The 23,332-nt window shown below is 38.7% G+C and overlaps 1 protein-coding gene across 5 annotated transcripts in view; it reads right to left on the bottom strand.

The window, feature by feature from the left end:
* RFX8 (regulatory factor X8) overlaps positions 1–23,332 on the bottom strand; it is a 135,555-nt gene that overhangs the window by 92,229 nt on the left and 19,994 nt on the right. For all 5 annotated transcript variants that reach the window (XM_069100522.1, XM_069100520.1, XM_069100521.1 and 2 more), the window contains exons 2-4: positions 21,586–21,709; positions 11,535–11,596; positions 8,193–8,279 (exon numbers count right to left, since the gene is read on the bottom strand). In XM_069100522.1, the coding sequence (XP_068956623.1) occupies positions 8,193–8,279; positions 11,535–11,596; positions 21,586–21,657 (221 nt within the window). In that variant the 5' untranslated portion in view covers positions 21,658–21,709. The remainder of the gene's footprint in view (positions 1–8,192; positions 8,280–11,534; positions 11,597–21,585; positions 21,710–23,332) is intronic.

Consider the following 23,332-nt stretch of genomic DNA (forward strand, 5'->3'; position numbering starts at 1 on the left):
GATTAGTTTCATCCATAATCTATAAAGGACGAGGATCCAAATGGATGAGGAAGTGCCTATAAAATTAGGGCTGATATCTTTAATTTCACAACACTCCCTGCAGTGATCTATATGTGTGTGTGTCTATATACACATATGTACATGTATGCATATACAGTTGTTTATATAGATACATACAGAGACATAGATATTCAAATGCTGGAGCAAATGAACATGAAATGTAAAGAAATGTTAAAAATTTCTCTGTAGAAATACATGCCTAAGTAGGAATTCCACAGCTGAACAACAGCGATGGCAGCGTTAGAGGCAATCTACCGTGCACAAAGATATTAGGCGGGCCATGTAGCAAAGGTGACAGTCGTCCACCAAGCAGATGAGCCACCTTACTAATAGTCTGGATGCTACAGAACTCAAAACAATTGATGTGTGGGCAAAACCTTGATGGGATAGGCCAATGACTCATATTTTTAGACAAAGATGCTAACAAGGAATGTGAACTTATCAGTTCTGGTATACAATGGTATACAGTATTCTCATCAGAACAAGCTATGCCAGATTCATATGAGAGTACAAATGCCCTCAAACCTAAAGATTTTTCAGTGATTTATCCAATCAATAAATATGCTAAGCTCCTACTTTGTGCAAGGGAATGCAGCACGTTGTCCTCCAAACACATCCCCTTCATATAATCATAGAGTTGGAAGAGACCTTGGAGATTACTTAAGGCAACATTTAATTAAATCATAGATTTAAGAAGCTTAATTCTTCTTCCAATATCTGAAGATGGTTATCATCCCCTACTCCCACAATTCTTTTCTTTAGACTAAATATCTCTAGTTCTTTCACCCATTCCTTATATGTCATAGTTTATAGTCATGTCATCATCTTTCTGTTGGATGCCCTCCAGTTTGTCAATATACTTTCTGAAATATGGTACCCAGAACTAGACATAATACCCCAGAGAGGCCAAACACAAAGGAACTCTTGCTATCTCAAACTAGGTACTATGCTGCTATTAATTTAGTCTAATATTGTATTACCCTTGCCTGCCAAACCACACAGCTGACTCTTATTGTAAATGATTTCCCAATCTTCCTCTGACTACATTTCTCTCATTCAATATTAGTGCCTTAGTACTGATTTAGCAATAAAAAAAACAGTGACTTTGTAACACAAAGGAAGAACTTTTTGTTCAGTTCTATTAAAAATCAGCTTGTTAACTCTAGTCTATCCTTTTTTGACTGTTAAGATATTTTTGGAACCCAATTCTGCCAACCAAATGATTCCTTCCAGTTTTGTTACATCCATAAATTCACCAAATATTCCACATCTATAATATGGTGTCCATACCATATAAACGCCTTCTGTTCCCTGTATGCTGTTTTTCTACCTCTCTGACTGCACTTTTCAATTCTCATTCTTCATCCTATCCCCTGCCTTCCTTCAGCAGCATGTTTCCCAAGAGTCTTAACTCTTTTATTCTCACAATACCTTCTCCCTTGGTGATCTCATCTTCTCCCATGGGTTCAGTTATCATCTTTATATAGATGCAACATGTCTAAAACAGAATTAATCATTTTTCTCCCTATTTTCAACCTTACTCCAAAATTCTCATTTTCTGTCTATTCCATCTTTCTAATTACAGAGCTTGATAACCCTGGAGTCATCCTTAACTCCCTGCATTCAGTCAGCAGCCAAGTCTTGCTGATATTACTTCCAGAAGGTTTTTTCACATCCTTTCCCTTTTCCCCCATCTTATTGCAAGTTTTCATCACTTCTCACCTGAACTATTGCAATAACTTCCTAAGTTTTTCCCTGCTTTCAGTTTCCTTCTTGCCCGATCCATTCTCCATTAAGCTGCCAAATAATCTTCCCAAAGGACAGATCTGACCATAACACTGTCTACTCAAAAACTCTTTTTTTTTCTTCAAAGTTTGGATCAGTTATCACCTCCATGAATCCTTACCTAATCTTCCTAGGTTCCTGTTTTCTTCCTCCTCGGATCACTTTCTATTTACTGATGTATTTATGTGCTGTAGCTAATATAACATAATATTCCTGAGGCAGAGGTTTTTTTCCTGTCTTCCTATTGTCTACCACAGTGTCTTACACATATTAGGTATTTAATAAATGTCTATTGAAGTGAATTGAGTCACAAACTCTAAGATGGCAGTCACTACCTCAAAAGGGCTAGTCAACTCTACTTTACCAACTAGTACTTCCTTATTAATCACAACCAGATTCAGAATAAGAGTAATCCTTATCACTTTCTTGGCTTTTTCAAAGATGAAAGCATGGCAAGTCAAGAATTTATTAGCTGTTCTCCTTTTAGGAGAGAGAATACTCAAGTGGATATCTTCAGAGTTGAAGTGCCATCACAACCATTTCCTCCTCTTTGCCAGTTTTGTGATCTGTATTTAGAACTCATCATTCAAATTCTCTGCCTGGTAGGAGACTTCCATGATTATATAGTTTGTGTCTCCCTCCTTTGACCTTTACTCAAATGTTTTCCACCATGACTTTCTCCTCTGAGTTTGTGGATTTCCACCCACACAAATATTTTCTTGATGTACTAGGCTACCCTGACGTCCTTTTTACTTTTTCTGCTCCTTCTGAACAAGATGAACCCTTCCATCCACACAGTTCCCTCTTGAATCATATCTACAAAGTTTCAATGATTCCTGGGTCTGCACTGACTACTCCACACTATAACTTCCAGCTCACTAAGTTTGTTGCACATATTCTGTACCTTGGTATATAATGAAATTTAACAAACTATATTAAATTTAACAAACATTTATCAAGCCGCTATGAAGTGTCAGGCTTTACGCTCGGCACTGCTGCTGCAAAGACAAAGCCGTTTCTGCCCTCAAGAACGTTTTGTTATTGTTGTTCAGTCATGACCAACTCTCAAGGACCCCATTTCAGGGTTTTCTCAGCAAGGAAACTGAAGTAATTTGCCATTTTCTTTTGCAACTCATTTTACAGATGGTGGACTAGGGTAAAAGGCATTAAGTGACTTGCCCAGGGTCACACTGCTGATAAGTGTCTGAGTCTGGCTTTGAATTCATGAAGATGAGTGTTTCTGATTCTAAGCTCTATACATTATGACACCTAGCTGCAAGAATCTTATAACCAATCTAACAATATTGACAGTAGAGTCAATGTTTCCTATGTATTACGATTCTTCTTAAATCATATCTGTTTCTCTCTGCAGTACCTGATTTAGAATCTCTATATCAATGTTTTCTCTTTCTTTCTCTCTTTTCAGTTGAAAGCCCTCTAAATTAAATCAGCCAATCTCTAAGCAAACACCATCATCTAGGCATTCATTAGGTATCCTTCCTGATCAAAAGTTCTTAATATCTCTTGCTCTAGTCCAAAGAGCCAAGTCCCATTTCTAACACCAGTTTAGTCAGTTGTTCATTTCCCATTCTAAGATCCTTATCTTGGTAGTAATGAGGAAACTGTCTGCTCTTTTAAGTCTTTCAGATTCCTATTTCATAGCCCTTAGAGATTCTGTCTAGGAATATTATTTGATCATGCCTAGATTGCCAGCAGTGGACACTGGTGATAATCAGCTTTAAACAAGTTTGACAATGCTCTCTGTCACGTCCCCAAATGCATGTCCCAGGAACACGGTCCAGTTATATATGGAAGCACAACATGTAGCTATAACTTCTGCTACAACACACCTCTTTTTTTCTAAGGCCAGTAGCAAATGACAATTTATACTTTTCCCTGTACTAAAAAAGCCCTCCCATTCCTCTCTGATAATCAAAATCATACTCATCCTTCCTTCAAATGCCAATTCAAGCCCCATCTTCTCTGTGAAATCTTTCCTGATCACCCAAGCCCACAATGAATTCCCCCTGTCTTCCTCCTGTTTCTATGACTTTGGACGACCTCAAGTCAACTTGACCTCAGTATTCTCACGTGTAAAACTGGAGGGTAAACCAGATGGCCTTCAAGTTCCCTTCAAACTCTAAATATATGATTTAATGGATATTTATCCATAGTATTCACTTGCCACTTAGCATGTTATTATTAATTTCTAATATATGTATCATCTCTCTCCAATTAGATTGATAATTCTTTCACCACAGGGACTGTTTTCTTCTTTATATACAAGTATGATGCTTCTAGACTCTAGCAGGCTCAGAGCAATTTAGACAGTTCCAATAGGCATATAGCTTCAGCTAAACCTGAAGTCAGGTTCATCACAGGCTATTCCTAAACAGCTGTTCTGCTAGATGTGTCTGTACCAAAAGTTGTGTCAGCTTAACTAAAGCATGTAAGAAACCCCTAGAGGGAAAACATCCACCCTACACCATCCTGTTTGCTTTCTGCAAGTGTTGGTACTTTAGCAGAGTACAATGGCACACACAGAATAAAGCACCCAAGACCACTTTAGTCACATGCCTTTCTATCACCAGAATTCCACTGATCTCACCTTCTCCCCAGATCGCAGTTCTTCACATGACAATTTGACAGGGCCAATCCTGTATTCACTGGTAATAATTACACTTTCTCTCCAACTTAAATACACTAACTATACACAGTTTCACCATACCAGGCAAAAATTAAGTTGTATTTAATTCAACTTAACAAGCATTTATTAAGCAGAGATAGTATGTGAAATTTTAGGGATAAAAATATACAAACTAAACAGTCCCTGCCTTCAAGAAGCTTATATTCTAAGGCTATGCACATCCAGAGAAAGATTTACGGAGTCTGAATGCAGATTGAAGTAAACTACCGGTTCTCTCTCTTTTTTCTTGTTTTGTTTTGTTCCTTCTTTCTCATTGTTCATTCCATTGGTTATAATCTTTCTTTACTATTTGACTAATGTTTAATGCAAAGGTATCTGTAGAACTTATATCAGATTGCATGCTACCATAGGGGGAAGGGGGGAAGAGGGAGGGGGAGAAAATCTGAAATTCAAAAGCTTGTGGAACTGAATGTTATGAACGAAAAGTAAATTTAAAAATTTTTCAAGAAGCTTATATTCTACTGAGAGAACACAATACAAGCAGAGCGGATTAGTAAATGGCTTCTAAGGTCCCTCTGTACTCAATGCACATTCCTATTATCCCATGAATATGTGTACAGAGAAGCAACTACAAAGTATATGTAAGGTAAATTTAAAGAATATCTAAGGAGTGGTCTCAAACCGTGAGAGGACTAACCACTGGGCGATCAAAAAATAAAAAGTGGCATTTGAGCTGATGTTTCAGGAAAACTAATGATTCTACAAGGCAGGGGTGAGTAGGGAGAGGGTTCAGACCATAAAGGATACCCTGTACAAATGTATGGGGGCAAGAGAAGGAATGTCATGAACGGGGAATGTCAATCAGCCCAATTTGTCTGGAACATAATAGAGTGCGCTGAGGGGAAAGAGTAGAAAATAAGTTTGAAAAGATATGTTGGCACCAGATTGTGAAGGGATTTAAATTCCAAGGTCATGGCTTTGTGAGGAAGTCATTGAAGCTTCTGGATCAGAGAGATAACAGGGTCAGGTCTGCACTATACGAATACCAATTTGGCAGTCATTTGGACAGTGACTTGGAGAGGAAAGATACTAAAAGCAGAGAGAACAAGTAGGAAGCTATCGCAAAAGCCCGGGTGAGAGGTGATAAAGCCTTAAACTAAGATGGCGGCTATGTGAGTGAAGAAAAGGGGATGGATATCAGAGCCTTTCCCATGCTGTTAATGTTATAGGTTCAAGAAATAATTGCTTATTCAATAATTACAAGGCAGTTTAAGAGAGACAAACAAGTACAAGTCACAGACTCTGGTCTCAAGGAACTTATACTATAGCTGGAATGATAATGTATACAATATCTTATTACTATCATATGTTATAATATACAAATACAATATAATAATTATGTTATATGGTGTATGTTACATATGATATATAGAATAATAGTAATAATAGGCAGAATAAGAGATAGAGAGCCAGCCTTGGAGTAAGAAATTAAGGAAGATTTAAATTTAAGTATTGTCTCTGACCCTGTTGATCCAGGCCCCAGACAACGTCAGTAGACTATAACTTGCTGATGTTCGCTGGCAGAAGGAGTTTCCTCACTGAGAATTCCTTAGAGTGGTGAGATTAAAGATCCAGAAAAGAAGACAATAAGAAAAATATTTCACATTTATAGAAAATGGTGTACACTTGAATCTCATGGCAAGCAAACTGACCTAGGCCAAATCAATTACCTAGTCAATTATGACTCCATAATATGAAAAAATTAATGCACGTGGTCATTTTCTTTTTGGATTTTGTTCAACTTTCCTTTGTATTATTACTATGAAAATATGAACAGGAATGTGACAAAAATCATGGGTAGGATGAAAAAAATAGCACAAATGTTTCCCCAGAACATTAAAAAAGATTATTTTCTCTTTAAAAAAAGAGAAAATGACATATAATGAGTGCTATATCGATGGTATAAAGTTCTTTTATTCATTTAAAAACCATTCACTAAGTATCTACTATGTGAAGAGAACTGTAGGAAATACAAGTCTAATTAGGACACAATATCTACATTATTGGAGCTTACAATCTAGTATGAGAATCTGGGAGACATCACTTCAAGAGAAGGTGGTAATTAACCCAGGCCATGAAAAATGTCTATTTTTTGGAAAGACTGGCAGACAAGGGAAGGGCATTCACAAAGAGATAGGAATGCATATGACATATGTTGAGATATGAGGAAATTGAAGCTCAGAGACTTCTGAGTCTCTTTAGAGACTTTTTAAAGAGACTTATCTATGGTTGCACTGCTATTAATTGTTGGAGACTAGATTTGAACTCAAATCTTTCTCAACTTTAAGTCCATTTTTCTTTTCATTACAACACGTTATTGTATACATAAGGGATAACAGAAGTCCTGGGAGTGAATTCAGTCTCCAAGAAGAAGGAGAAATTGCCAGGAAGAAAACCTTGGGATGCACACAAATTTAAAGGTCAAGATGCAAAAGAGGGGCCATCACATGAGAAAGAGGGGGAGCAGTCAGGGAGGGGAAGAATTGGATAAAGTATATCACAAAGGGTACAGAGGAAGCAGTTTTAGAAATTTGCAGAGTGTAAGCTCTTTGAAGGCAGTGGCTGTTTCACTTTTGTCTATATATCCCCACAAAATACACACAGAGCATGTTTGCCAGTAGTGCCTGGCAAACAGTCGGCACTAAATGAATGCTTATTGACCGATTATATAGAAGGGAGTAGTTGGTCAACATCCTCAAATTCTACTGGAATATCAAAAAGGATGAAGACTGAGAAAAGGCTTTGTTGTTCAGGAAACTGATGGTGACTTTTGATAGTCACAAGAGGGCTTTACAAGTGGTGTTCTTGGGAAATTCTTTGAGAGAAAGCATAAACTATCAGGTTGAAGGTCTTCCCTGCAGTTGAGATAGGTAGAATCAACGAGTAGGAAAAGCAGTGCTAAGACAACAGGATTTAGAGCCAGAAATAATCTTACTCATCATCCGGACCAGAGGCTCTTAACACGTGGTCCACAGATCCTGAAGGGATCCAGAGGGGCTCGTGAACTTGGATCAGAAAAACACTAATTACATCTTTATTTTTCACTGACTTCTAAATGAAATTTAGCATTGATTTCTATTGCTTGTCTGATTATTCTGAGAAGGGGTATTCTATTGTCTTCACCAGACTGTGAAAGTGGGGACCATGGTACAAAGTAAAAGTTGAGAACTTCTGATCTAGACCAGTCCCTGCATTTTTACAGAAGATGAAACTGAGATTTTAAAATATTAAATGGACTGTTCGAAGTTACACAGATCATAAGTAATAAAGCTACTTGGGATATGAACACAGAATATCTGACTTCAAATCCAGGGTTCTATTCACTACAGTAGAGTTGGGTGAGGGTTTTGTGAACTGAATAGGTATAGCAGTGAGTCTAGGGCATTTAAACTTAGCTCTAAAATGAACTATAATCACAATCTTTCTGAGTGGTTCTCATCATAAGAGTGGAATTCATTTAGGGGGACAGGAGAAAGGAGGACATTCCAGGTGAGGGAAATAGTGTGGGCAAAGACAGAAGCAGGCTTACATATGGTATATTCTGGTTGGAGCATCTGGTTAATGTTCGGGCAGAGTGGGGGATAAGGTTGGAAAAGTAGGTTGGGACTTTCAACAGGACCAGAGGAACCCAAACACTAACCTGTGATACTTTTTTTCACTTAGCAAATAGCAATACTGGCCATAGATGTAGGAACCTTTCTTGATGCAGATTCCATCATAATGGTACCTGAAAAAAAAATGTTAAAAGAGATCTTCTGAAAGGCAGATCATTTGCAGTGCCAAACTAATCATCAAGCCCTGTTGCTTTTACTAGTAGAAAGAGATTTCTCATTGGGAGTTCTCTATACCAATGAAATCAAAGTCCAGAAAGAAGAAAATAAAATGGTAATTCATATTTATGGAAAAGTGACAATCAATGGTGCACAACAAAAGCGTCATAGTTCATTTATTCACTCAACAACCACTTATTAAGTATCTACCAATGTGATATAACCTATATCAAATTGCTTTACCTTTTTAGACAGGGAGGGAGAAAAATCTGAACTTAAAATTTTGTTAAACTAATATTAAAAATTGTCTTTACATATAATTGGAAAAAAATTTTTTAAAAAGTATCTTCCATGTACAGTATATTGTGGAAAATAATCAAGAAATAGCCTCTATTCTTCTGGAGCTTACAATCTGGTTCAAGAATTTGGAGGAGTCCCACCCAGAAACACCTGGCCGTGTAACCTTGAGCAAGTTACTTAACCCCAATTGCTTAGGGGCGGCCAGGTGGCTCAGCGAGTAAGAGCACCGGCTCCAGTGTCGGGATGACCTGGATCAAATCCGGGCTCAGATACTCAGCACCACACCCAGAAATAACTGGCTGTGTAACCTTGAGCAAGTTACTTAACCCTGATTGTTTAAAAAAAGAGAGAATTTGGAGGAGGAAGACATCATTTAAGAGGCTGGGAAGGGTAGAGAAGGATTCAAGAGGGGGTGGTAATTCAGTGAAGCCTTGAAGAACAAATATTATTGATTAACTACAGTTTTGGAGCCCTTTAATTAACTTTGTCACTCACTGTATTTGTGATTTAAAAACAAAACCACACCTAAAAAGGTTTGAGCTTGGGAGTTCTGAGGTATAGGAGGGTTAAAACCAATTGGGTGTCCACGCTAAGTCCAATACCAATATGGTGAGTCCCAAGCGGCCCAGAGAGCTAGCAGACTGCCTAAGGAGAGTAGGTGAATACTCTCATGTCAATTAGCGGTAGTCTTTCAGTCTAGATGATATGGGGAGATCCAGTCTCCAGAAACATACAAACACAAAACACAAAGGCAGTAATTCAGCCCAATCTAAACCTTTGTGTTGGGGACAAACAACACTGCATCATGTCACCTTATGGGCCTCAAGAAATTTCTGTTCTACCCTACCTCCCTAACTCTTTCCACAGAGATCAGGAGAGAAAAGGAGGCCCCCAGTGTGCCATTGCCCCTTTTCTTTGGAGGGAAGCTGAACTGGTACCCAGCAGATTCCCTGAACTGGTCATGGTTAATGGCCTTCCAAATGCTTTTCAGAAAATGTGGTTCTTTTTCCTCCAGGTTGGGTCATAATTTCTGGACCTTTTATGGATTTTAAAAATGGACTATTAAAAGCAGAACGAAAAGAATTGTATGCCCCATGACTACAGCAGCATAAATGAAAAGATCACAAAAAAAGGAAGAGTGACGCCGAGTTACTGAAAAATCAGTAATGGCCTCATAGTTTAGATCATGAAGCATACCTACTTATTCTCAAGGAGCCTGGGTGACTGCCAGAATGGCAGCCCTATCAACATAAAGGCAGAGAGGAAAGACAGGTTTAGTACTAGTTCATTATTGGTTTGCTAGTTAACTACTGGTGTCCTTCCTCTCAACACCCTGCATTTAACTTCTCCCCCCCCCACCCACATATTATATTAGACATGCTTCTATTTATTCACTTCATATTCATGCTGTGAATAGTTTCACACGTATTTTGTTGTTCCCCAGCAGAATGTTAAGTTTCTTTGGGACAAAAATTGTTTCTTTCTTTGTACTTGTACCCCAGCAGCTAGTCTAATAGTTAGTGTAAAGTAAGCATATAGTAAATATTGTTTCTTTGATACCTCCTCTTTTTGCAGAGTGATAGGAGCCAACCAGTACGTTATGTTATATATACTACCTATGGTCACTGTGTGTTTTTGCTTAACTGTTTTTGTTACAAGGTAGGGAAAGGAGGTATTTCTAGAAACAACTGTGACATAAAGACAAAAAGTATTAATAAAGCTTTATTTTAAAAGAGAATAAGAAATAGGGAGGAAAGAGGGGAAGGAAGGAGGGAGGGAGGAAAGAAGAAAGAAGGAAAGGATGAAGGAAGGAAAGACAAGAGGGAAGGAGGAAAGAAGGAAGGAAAGATGTATGGATGAAAGGAAAGAAGGAAGAAAGAGGAAGGAAAGATGGAAAGATGGATGGATGGAAGGAAAGAAGGAAGGGAGGGAGAGAAGGAAGAAATAAAAAAACTGTCTACTCAGTTTAAGTGTCAATAAGACAAAAATATTTCAAGTTATTAATGCTGTTTCTTTGCCCAATATTTGACTAATTTGGCAACTGCCTCCAATTCTTGTTTGTTTTCCTATATTAGAAGGGGAGAACACATTCCTTTTCTCACCTCAGACCTTTTTTACTACCTTCCTTTCATTCTTGATTTGAAACAACCAATAAGTTATACTTGAGAAACATCACATTCCATGATTTAAAGGATAACACCTGAGTTTCCTTCTGTGCTTAGAAATAAAGATTTCAATCTAGAAACCCAGGTCCATTCAAACATACCATTTAAGTGAGAATTTTGGAATTATGCCAATTACCTCAACTAATAATCTGCTTCTAAGATTATTAAAACAATTAGATTTTTCTAGGCAGCTAGGTGGCACAGTGAATACATCACTGGCCCTGGGGTCAGGAGGACTTGCGTTCAAATCCAGCCTCTGACACTTGACACACTTACTAGCCGTGTGACTTTGGGCAAGTCACTCAACCCCAATTGACCTCCAAAAAGCAAAAAATAAATAAATTTAAATTTTTTTTTTATTTTTCTTTGAATGGGTTTAAATATTTAAATAAGCTATGGGATTTACATATGGACATGTTTAGTATATTGAAACCTCTGAAAATTTTAATGCTTTTGTACCGGTAGCAAAAACAAAACAAAAAACCCCCAACCATTTCACTCAAACAAAACAAAACAAAAACCCAACAATCCTAAGAAATTGAAAGCAGTCAATTGAACACATGTAATAAGTCTTCAGTTCTGGAGAAAGGCTACATTTCTTTAAGTCACCTTTAAGGCACGTAAGACTTAATTGGCATTAAATTTGATAAATATTTCTCTTTGTTAAGTGTTTTCTTCTTCATTCATATCCATTCTGGGGTTTCCCAAGGCCCTGTATTTTATGATTTTTAAATAAAGCAACACTACCTGGCACTTCCTCTTGTGCCCAGCCTCCTGGTACCAAGATCCGGAAAAACGATGCGCACAAGCTAAAAAAGAAGGAAAAATCTGAAGTTGATTGTCAGGAAATTCATCAAACAGACCCAGTGCCCATTCTCCTCTAATATTTGCTTTTGTACTCTGCAGCATCTCACGAAAATACTTACATTTTCAGTCCTAAATACCCATCACAGAGTAGCACTAAATGACATAGCTCTGCCCCCTTCAGATCCTCTCAGCTGTTCTTTGTACTTAAACTCTATTTGATGTGCCACTGTTCCTAAGCCAAAGGATCCATGTAAAGATAGAGCAATAACAACCGCCCAGAAAACCCTCACTTTGCCCTACCTTTCTAATTAGAAGAGGAACTTACTGCCAAGTGTGCCTGGAAATGGAGAGCCTGGAGTAGGGGGGTGGGGGTAGGGGGGGCGCTTTAAAGAGGGGAGACCAGGAAGATCAAAATAAAAGACCATCAAAGGAAGACCGTGAGGAACTGTCCGAAGGGGATCGCGTTTCTTATGTCTTCTACAATCCCCTCCATGCTCAGGCGACATTCTTTCCTGTTGAGTTTCATGTGCCTGACCTTTTTCTTCATCAGCAGTCCACACTGCCAGCTTTGACAAAAGCCCTGTGGGTTCTATGCCCCCTCATCTGGCTCGTGTAAAGCACCTGAAGTTTAACCATGAGGAAGCAGATTGTGAGCCAGGGTCAATGCTGATGTGTGGTGAGGGGAAATGAAATGAGTCAAGGGCAGGCAGGGATGATTTGCTTTTGTTTGGTTTTTTTTTGTTTTTTAATGAGTGATAAGCTCCTAGAGGAAACCAAAAGAAATATAACAAGGATAGGAGAAAAATTAGACTAGAAAAAGAGATTAGGTTGGAATGCAGAATTCTGAGATAGTGCAGAAAGCACTGACTTTGGAATCACAGGACCTGAATTCAAATCTTGACCTTCAAAAAGTCCCATCATGTCTTTAGGCCTCTGTTTCCTCAGAGAAGAGAACAGAAGGAAGCACAGATAAAGCAGAACAGCTTGGGAAGCCATGTGTGGAATTTATTTAAAACCAAGGGGTATAAAATGGAGATTAATGATTTCATATAAAATCCCTTTTTTGTGTTCTCCAATTTAAATCAAAATTTTTCTTCAGTGTTTAAGTTCAAAATTTTAGAAAGCAAATAATGAAATTAAATGAAGAGGTAATCCGAATATGTAAAAGGAGTTGTTTGGTTAGATGATGCTGTAGCACTGAGGTATGGATAATATAGGCAGTAGGTAGTGCCATGGACAGAGAAGCAGGCCTGGAATTAGGAAGACTCATCTTCCTGAGTTCAAATATGACCTCAGACACTTACTAACTATGTGACCCTCAGTTAGTCACTTAACCCTGTTTGCCTCAGTTTCCTCATCTGTAAAATGAGCTAAAGAAGGAAATGGCACACTATTCCAATATTTTTGCCAAGAAAATTCCAAAACAGGGTCACAAAGAATTGGACATGACTAATGATGACTAAACAACAACACAGATAATACACTGAATAATGGAATTAATATTTTTTAAAAAGATCTTGGCAAGCTGAAAGAATACCAAATCTAATCGTATGAATTTATTAGGGATAAATATAAAGTCTTGATGAATATAAATGTAAAGATCTCCACATTAGACCTATTCTGAAACCTCCTCTGGGCATGTAGATAAGCCTGGGTTCTGAAAGCATATGCCAGCAGAACATAAGCTCTCACACAGAGGTCTGAAAATAGGCTATACATCTACAAGGACAGATCATAGGATCATAGATTTAGACCTTGAAAAAACTTTAGAGGTCATCTGGTTCAACTCCCTTATTTTATAAATTACAAAACTGAAGCTTAAAGAGACTTTAGTAGCTTTTGCACTAATATCCACTGCAGGAGTCAAAGAAATAAAGAAATTCTATGAAGAACCAGGCAATATCCTCTCTCAAATAAAGAGACTAAGTGGTTTGCCGGAGGTTATGCAGGTAATAAATGACAGAGCCAGGATTGGAACTCATGTCCTGTGAATCCAAATTCAGCATTCTTTCCCACTGCACCTTGTAGCCTACATATGGACATCACCAGCGATTGAGTCACCAAATAAAAGGCTTGTTTTGGCCACAGTGATGCACAAAGCAATCAAAAGTACAAAATAGCCATTGGTCCTGTGTGAGCTCTTCCACTGCCACAAAGACAGTGGTGGAATGGTGGAAAGGATTTGTTTTTTAAATACCTGAAAACATAAATTTAACTTTTCTATGAGTTTGGGGTTTTTTGTAGGTTTGGTTTTTTTTTTTCCCAGGAAATGGGGATTAAGTGACTTGACCAGGGTCACACAGTTAGTGTCAGAGGTTGCATTTGAACTCAGGTGCCTCCTGACTCCAGGCCCAGAACTCTATCCAGTATGCTACCTAGCTTCCCCTGGTACTCTTAACATATATTTTTGTCCAGTGACTAATGGGGTTGACACACTTCAAGAAATTATTATAGGGAAGCTATGTTATAGTGGAGATTCTTTTCTTGGATGAAATGTCTGCTTTAAATCCAGATTTAAATTCTGCTATTCTATGAAATGAACACCATCTATAATAACATTCTATTAATGAAATGAAACCAGAAGACACGAAGATGTTACGGTTAAACATAAAGATCCCATAAAGATGGCTGATGGGTTCTCCTTGGAGAAGAAAATAAAGTGTTTGGTAGAAATTGTTTTATTATGCACCTAAAGGAAACAAGACATATCATTTCATGGGATGCTTAGTCACCTCTCCCTCCAATGAGCACAAAGTAATCTATCACAATAGAGAGAACTGCAGTTTCTACACTGAAGCCCATTGCAGCGTCAAAGAAGTAGCGGTATTATGTGAAGAACTGGATAATATCTTCCAAAGTAGTTAATATGTACATTAAGACTCAATGACTTGAAGGTCAAAGGGGTGCAGGGAAGGATAATGTCTTATCTTTTCCCACAACTGCTGGAAAACATTCATTCAATGTCAGGAACTATATTTTAATATTGACTATATTTTAATGGGCAAGCAATGACTGGTTAGAGATAAAGCAGTCATTTTAGAATTAGTTCTCTGTCTTTAGTCAGATTGTGTACTAGTTGGACCAAATGTCAAAGTAAACATCAAGTTTGAAAGCTAAATATGAGAAGACACTGTATGCCATCACAATTTCAATCTAACCTATTTAAATGAACTTATCACTTTGGTTTTCTTTTGTTGTTGTGATTGTTTTTTTTTTTTGTTTTTATTTATTTATTTATTTATGTTGTTATTGTTTTTGCTTTTTGGAGGGCAATTGGGTTTGAGTAACTTGCCCAAGGTCACATGGCTAGATTTTTTGTTTGTGTGTGTTAAGTGTGAGGCTGGATCCGAACTCAGGTCCTCCTGACTCTAGGACCAGCACTCTACAAGCTCATCACTTTGAAAAGTAGGAAATGGACAAGATTAAAAATATTGGTTTTTCTTTAATATCCACTTGTTCACAGAATTTTGACAAAGGGTTCCTTTTCAGATCGAGGCCAGCAAATAGAAAAGCTCCCTTGGGATGGGCATAGAGAGAATTAAAAGCATATCTGTCAAATTCAGAACTTTATGTAAGTCAACGACCAACACGCATTTATTAAGCAGACATTATGTGCCAGGCACAGAAGATATAAATACAAAAAAATGAAATACTCCCATACTGGCAAGAAGTTTCCTGGACTAAGGACAGAGGAGGGAAAGACATGTTTAGACATTAGCAATACCAAGTCCATGGTAAACACCCATCCTCTGATCCCCTCAGCTACTACACTTGATGTGTGACCCATGGGTTTTAATGGGTAAGTTGCCAGCCCAGAAGGGTCTAACCAGCTTTGCAGAAGACTGTTTTGTCTGGGGCAGGGAGGTGGGGGACTCAGAAGCAAGAGAGTCTCTTTATGACAGGACTGAGTTGCTTTTGTTTTCTTACACTTCCAGTGAATACTCTAGCCTAAAGACAAAATCTATTTTAAAGTAGACACAATCCTTCTCTCTAATAGGGGAGACAAGTACATTTTTTTAAGGTTCAGTTTTTCAGTTGTATCCAACTCTTTATCGCCCCCATGGACCAGAGCATGCCAGGTCCTTCTGCCCTCGATTATCTCCCAAAGTCTGTCCAAGTTCAGGTTTCTTGCTTCCATGAAACAATTTATCCACTTCATCCTCTGCCGTTCCCTTCTCCTTTTGCCTTCAATCTTTGTAAACCTCAGGGTCTTTAGCAATGAATCGTGTCTTCTTATTATGTAACCAAAGTGTTTAAGCTTCAGCTTCAGTATTTCCAAAGAACAGGGTTAATTTCCTTAAGTATTAATTGATCTTATTTCCAATAAGTACATTCATAAATATATATAGAATTAAAATGAAGATAAATACAAAGTAGTTACATACAAGATAGTTTGGTAGGTCAGGTTCTAGAAACTGGGGGCAGGGGAATCAAGAAAGTTTTCATGCAGAAGGTGGTCTATAAGTTGCATTGTAATTCCTGTTCCAAGCCCATTGATATGTCCTCTTTCATTGCTGGAGATGAACGCACTGCCCTGTTTGAGGAATGGGATGGAACTGTCAAGGCAGGAGAGTTCCAGACTTCTTTAGTCCTCTTTGGGACTCTTCAAGCTCCATTTTTCTTTGACACTCTTCAGCTTTGAGTTATTTGGGGAACTTCTAGCTTCCAGATTCAAGAAGAAAGATAGAAGAGGCCAATGTCACTTTAAGTTGTTGAAGTAAAAAACTCTAGGAAGAAATGAAAGGAGCTATTGATTTCTACCACGTCCAACCTCCTGTCTACTACACTCTTAAGGACACTCTCTCTCTTGGTTAAGTTGAACTATGTCATTTTCAGTGGGAGAGCCCTTTTACTCTGCGTTGTTTGGTATATATTCTCCAATGTATACCTTCTCTTATTTCTGTTTTACTATGATTTAGATAAATGGGTCTCTATGCTATTCACTATGTTCACTGTGGAATTGGTATTCAGCAGGAAAGGGACACAGCCTTGGTTTTAAAGCTTGGGGGCCTTCTGCCGCCCTCAATAATGACAGTGATCATAAGTTAGATGGAACCCAATCAAATCCCCTAGACTAACAACATTTAAGGGAGCAGACAGATAGGCTTCTAGTCTGGTACCCTCTCTCTGAGGAGTACAGAATGGCCTCTGGTCCTAACCTCCTGTTTCCCTCCTAGCAGGAATCAAAGTCTCCCTTGGAGTAGGGTAGGGAGAGAACAGGCTGGAAATGTCTGTTCTGCCTTCCTTCAAGACCTCTCTACAGCTGGTGTCATCCCTACAGCTTCCTGAAGGAAGAGAAGTATGGGAGAAAACCAGTGAAAAGACATGGAGATATAAGACAGAAAGTTTTATGCAAGAAACAGAGATGAGACCAGTTGGGCTAGATCACAGACTGTAAGATGGAGAGTAATGTCCAATGAAGCTTGAAAAATTGGTTAAGGCCAGGCTATGGAGGGCTTTAAAAGCTTAAGAAAGATTTTTAATTTTATCCTAGAAGCAATAGGAAGTCACTAGAGCTGAGTGAGTAGAGGAATAATGTGATCAGATTTTTTAAACCTAAAAGGAGAGAGAGACATTTATTACTCTCTCTCTCTTGGTCAAAGGGTCTATAAAGGTCTGCATCCTTTTCTTTTTTGTTTGTTTGTTTGTTTTTTTGTTTTTTTCTTTTTAGAGGGCAATTGGGGTTAAGTAACTTGCCCAAGGTTACACGGCTAGTTTTTTTGTGTGGGTGTTAAGTGTCTGAGGCAGGAACCGAACTCCGGTCCTCCTGACTCTGGGGCCAGTGCTTTTCTCACTGTGCCACCTAGCCACCCCTCTACATCCTTTTCTTACAGGCAAAGCTGGGTGTGGTGTGTACCATCTTTTATTCAACAAGCATTTATTAAGCACCTACTAAAACAGTATTGTTAGCACTAGTGATAAAGATTTTTTTTAAAAAAGAAACTTTTCTTGTCCAAAAATAGTTTATATTCTGTTAAAGAAAACCATATGTACTTAGCAAATTTAAGCATTTACAAAGTATATGTGCAAATATACATTAAGTATGTATGCAAATATACATTAAATATATACACGTATACACACAGGCGTATCGATAAGTATATACAGAAAGCAATTTTCAGAAGGAGGGCACTAGCAACTGGAATGAATTAGTATAGGGATAGGAAAGTAGGCTGTAACACTCTGAGGTTTGCAAAGAGCTTTGAAATATTAGTATGCCCATAACTGTTAGGTTAGAAAGATGGGTACTATTATTATTCTCATTTCATAGATAAGAAAACTAAGGCAGGTAGCCGTTAGTTGACTTGCCCAGAATCAGATAGCTTCTAAGTGTCTGAGGCTAGATTTGAATTCAGGTCTTCTTGACTTCCACCCTGTGATCTAGCCTAGACCCTGAGCCTTGAAGGAAGCTAGAGATAATATGAGGTAAATAACATGAGTAGGAAGCTGAGAGGACAGTCTTTGGAAAAGCATTGAAAAGGGAGATAGATTGTTGTGTACGGACAACAGCAAACAAGCTCTTTTGACTAGAATACAGAATGAACAAAAGAAAGTAATAAGCAGTAAGACTAGAAAAGTAGGGTTGAGGCGGCCAGGTGGCGCAGTGAGTAAGAGCGCAGGCCCCAGAGTTGGGAGACCCGGGATCGGTTCTGGCCTCAGATACTTAGCACCCACACAAAATAACTGGCCGTGTAACCTTGAGCAAGTTACTTAACCCCAATTGCTTTAAAAAAAAAAGTAGGCTAAAGTCAGATTACTAGGGTTTTAACAAACAAGTGTAGGGAAAAAATGTATTCTGGAAATAAGAGGGAGACGTTGGAACTTTTTGAGCAGGGAAGTGACATGGTCAGTCAGCCCTGTGCATTAGGAATATCAATTCAGTATCAGTGTGGAGGGGAGAAATTCGATGCGAATGCAGCTGCGAACCAGTAGGGGGAAACAATGAACCACATTTAGGGACATGTTGGTGAAGGTCTGGAGTGGCTTCTCCATGTGGGGTCTTGGGCATGGTCTACCTATGGTCATCCAGGAGGAGACTTGGCTTAATTTAAGTGAGGCTGATATGAACCAAGGGAGTCAAGGTCATGTAGTGGAAAGAATGCTGGATTTGGAATCAAAGAATATGGGTTCAAATCCCAGGGCTGCTCCTCACTACCTGTGTGATTTTAAAATCATTTCACCTCAGTGGGCCTCAGTTTCCTTATCTGTGAAACGAGAGGGTTGTATTAGATGAGCTATAAAGTCCTTTCTATCCCTAAATCTAAGATCCTGATTGAAGAGAGCATTAAATTTTTTTAACTCTGCGGAAGATGAATTGGAGAAGAAAGACAGTAGGCAGGGAGACGAGACTCATTAAGAGGCTATTACGATATTGCAGGTTTGAATAGGTGAGAACTTGAACTAGGATGGTTATAGTATGACTGGAGAGGAGGTGATGGGTGTGAGAGATGTTAATGAGGTAAAATAGACAAGCCTTGCCAACAAAGATGGGGGGGGGGAAGGGTGAGTGAGAATAAAGAGCTGGAAATCACTTCAAGTTACAAACTTGGGCGACTGGACTAATGGCAATAAGCTCAACAGAAATAGGGTGGTTAGGTTGGGGATCGGGTTTAGGCAGAAAGAAAATGAAACATGTTGAGTTTGAGGTGCCTATGATTCTTTCCAAGTGCAGATTCACAGCTGATTCCAGTGATTTAGGAATGAGGTTCACGAGAAAAAGATGAAATGCTGGATGGTAGATTTGGGAGAAGTTTACATAGAGTTGATAATATATCTAGAGTTAATGAGATAACCAACTCAGAAAGTTGAAAGAGAAAAAAGAAGAGGGCTCCCTTTCCCTACAGAGCACAGGTAAAGCATCTTGTTCTAAAAAAGATGTTAATGAAGATTAGTCATTCACATATTAACATAAAATTAACTGGGTTAAATTGCTTTCCTCACAGCTAAGGAAATAGGGTTTTTTCCTAGGGAGAAAGGATCTAAGTTTGAATCCCAGCTCTTCTCCCTTCAGGCAAAGTGGATATAATATCAGACCTAGAGTCAGGAAGACCTGAGTTCAGATTCAACCTCAGACATTTACTAACTGGGGGAGCTTGGGCAAGTCACTTAACCCTGTTTGCCTCAGTGTCCTCTTCTTTAAAATGAGCTAGAGAAGGAAATGACAAGCCATTCCATTATCTTTGCAAAGAAAATCCCAAATGGGGGGTCAGGAAGAGTTGGACATGACTGAATAACAACAAAAAATCTGTTCCTTTTAAGTACTATGTGACTCTGGGCAAAGCACTTCATTCTTTTCCTCATCTGTAAAATGAAGGAGTTGGATTAAGTGATCTTTAAAGTGTCTTCTAGTTCTAAAAACTATAATCTTGTGATTTCACGGATGTGAATATTCCTTCCAGTGGTATAGATTCTAGTCCATCCCTGCCTTCTCATTCTCTACAATTCTTGCCTGTATCTCAGGGGTTAACAGTAGAACCATCATAGCTATGGTTCCCTTGGTTCCCATCCTCACCTGTTCTCTGTGAAGAAATGGTGTGTCTCTGTGAATTTGGAGGGCACAGTTGCGACAGGCTACATTAATTTGGTCAAGGTAAATACTTTGGCTTTGGGTGAATAGTTATAGAAGTGTGTGTGGATGCTCTCAGGGCCAGAGGTGTATTAGGTACATTTTACCAGTTATCTGGATCAGTATACTACTGATTGCAAACCTACCAATTGGCCAAAACACAGAATTCCAAGCATGCCAAGCCAAAGCCCACAAGAAGCACCTGGGCCAAAGGTGTCATTCTGGGTTGGGGAAGCTCAGATAGCTCTGGGATTCTGGTTGGGTCAGATTTGAGGCCAGAAGGCATTAGGCCCAGTCAGATGCTGAGCACTGGTGGTCACACATTAATCCACTCTAATGGCATTAGTATACAAGCCTTAAGAGGTCTTAGCATTCACTGAACCCAAAGTCATCATAAACTTCCCAAATGGTGCTTCATGTGCTAGGATGCTGGGGGACTGGATGAACCTGAACACAGAAAGACTCATAGAATATGTGGGGCGAGGGCAGGAGGGAAGGGAGGAATTGGGGAGGACAAGGACGGAATCCAGATACCACCTGTTCCCCTAGCTGCCCTCCCAAGAGGGTGAACACACCAGCAGAGCACCCTGACATGCAGAGAGAAAGGCAGACCACCAGGGATTGGGGCTGACTGGCTACAGCCAGAATCCTGGCTCCTTCACACTCTTTTCATAAAGATTACTCTGTGCTTGCTTGCAGAAGGGTGAGAGCTTAGTCGTTCTCTCTCTCCTTAAATACCCTGACTGAATGCAGCTGTGGCACTCACCCAGCAAAATAACCCCCACCTGCTGCCTTCCCAACAGCTGCCTTTTTCCTTTGTTCTAATGGAGACTTTGGAAGCTGAGAGTTGCCAATTTATTATGAAAACACTTTATTAGGACTTTGGCTTTCTTATATCCCACTGACATGTTGTAAACTCGACTCTTCCTTATAAATAAATACCCTTGCATAAAACTTAAAGGTAGCTCAGCTTTAGAAAAGAGTGGGTGTTCCAGAGATCTGACATAATGGCAGTCTTTGGGAGATGGGGGAGGGGGAAAATTCATGGATGAGACTTTTAGAGCAGGACCTGTATAAGCCAGGAAAGTATTAAAGCAGCAGGAGTGGGTCTGGGGCACAGATGGATTCCTGAAATTTATGAGTCACTGGCCAGTGGTGAAAGTAGATCTCAACTTCATATTCTCAGCTATGTATCCAAAACTGTCTCTCTGTGCACATTCCAAAGTGGCAGAAATCATTTACCATCTCCTGGGTACACCCATGTAAGTTTTCCCAGTGGGTGATGAACTGGACTCACCAAGGGCAAACTAAACTTATCAGCCTAATAACAAATATAAATTCTCATGAAAACCCTGGGGGTAAAAACACCAAAAATCTTTCTTTTTCCTCCTAGGAAATTCTCTGTTTCCCAACTGCACAACTTACCTTCCCAAATGTAGCTGGGTTCACTTGATTCTGAGCATTCTGTCCACAGGTCTCCACATATATCTCATACATTAGACAACGCGGAACACTGTAACCTTCACAAATGCAGAAATTATCAACTAACCTTGAGAAGGCGAGGGTACAAGAAAGAAAACAATGACATCAGTTTCTCCAAAGAAGTAAGCTGTATTAGGAAAAATTAGATCTAGACATAAGCAAGTGGGATCCAAAGAATGCCTGCATCTCAGTCAATATATTATATGGGTTTCAGCTAATATCTATCAAAAAATGAAGTGAATCGAACTCTCAAATGTTATTATTTATATTCATTTATTCATCCAATAACCATTTGTTAAACCACCTAATGTTTGCAGAGCACTAGATTAGCATGTGGGAAAGGTCCTTGTCCTCACACAGCTTGAGCTTATTAAATCCACACTTCTGTCCCCCACTAAATTAGTGTAAAAACAAATCCCATGTGTCTGAACTCCCACTACTTGAGGTTATAATTATGTAAAACATGGTCATGGTTCCAACTCAATGGAAATATACAGTGTGTATTAAAGTCTTTCAAAATATACATATGTGCACACAGTAAAGATTTTAAAACCCTTCAAAAATTAGTATGTGGGAGGAATTAATACCAAAGAGAGACAAAATTAATTTGTCACTTTGCCAAGTTTAGCAAACAGCTTTTTGATATGCCCCAATAAAAACAACAGCCATCAGGTAAGTCATAAAATTGACAACTGAATTCATTAATGGATATACCCACAATATTAAATGCAGTTATCACTTGCCGACTAGTAGAGATCCACCAAGTAGATTATATACTTTCCCAAGGTCTATTTCTCTTGTTCTGCCTGACTCATACTCCTGGAGAGTTTGGACTGTGGCCCAGTGGGGTCCAGGACTCTTCTTTCACAACTAGACATTTGAATTTGCCATTCCTGAGCACCCATGCTATAATAAGATGCTTTAGAATGTGATTAAACTATTTACATTGAAGTGGGAAAACTGACTAATACCTGAATACTGGCTAATGTTTTTTTGGGGGGTGGAGGGAAGTGGCAGATTAATGAACCATTGTTCTGTTTGCATTTCTTTTGAAAATGATAATCACTTGTTAATCTTAGAAAGATCTCATGCCTTGAATTCAGCTCTGGAAAAATCTAATTCTAAGGCCTAGGCTGTGAAATGCAACATGTGAAGAATTCAAATACACTTGTGAAAATTCAAATACAATTTCAATTTTTCGTGTATACTACTGGTTTTAATCAAAGCAAACATCTTAATGAAAATGAATCAATGATTAGCCTTAGCAACAGAAATGTGAACAGGATTCTCATTAATTCATTGTTTTTTTATGAACATCAGTTAGTGTTGAGTCTTTTTTTTTTCTTTGCCTTTTGGAGGGCAATTTGGGGTTAAGTAACTTGCCCAAGGTTACATGGCTAGTATTTTTGTGTGGGTGTTAAGGAACTCAGGTCCTCCTGACTCCAGGGCCAGCGCTTTACTCACTGCGCCACCTAGCCGCCCCAATGTTGAGTCTTTATAATATATTTTATTCACATATTCACATATATCATAATATTAGCAAAAGATGATCACGTTTTGAGTGTTTGGGGATGGATGAAGAGCCTATTTTATGAATAATAATAGTTTCTGTAACCGTTGTAAGTGAACTGTCTTGCCACTTAGGCAAGAATACTAAGATATAAAAAATCCTTCAATCTAACAGAACTGG

The sequence above is a fragment of the Petaurus breviceps genome, unplaced genomic scaffold (genome assembly GCF_028583685.1).
Source record: "Petaurus breviceps papuanus isolate PSGF00001 unplaced genomic scaffold, PetGlider_PUasm1.0 419, whole genome shotgun sequence".
NCBI classification, from domain to species: domain Eukaryota; kingdom Metazoa; phylum Chordata; class Mammalia; order Diprotodontia; family Petauridae; genus Petaurus; species Petaurus breviceps.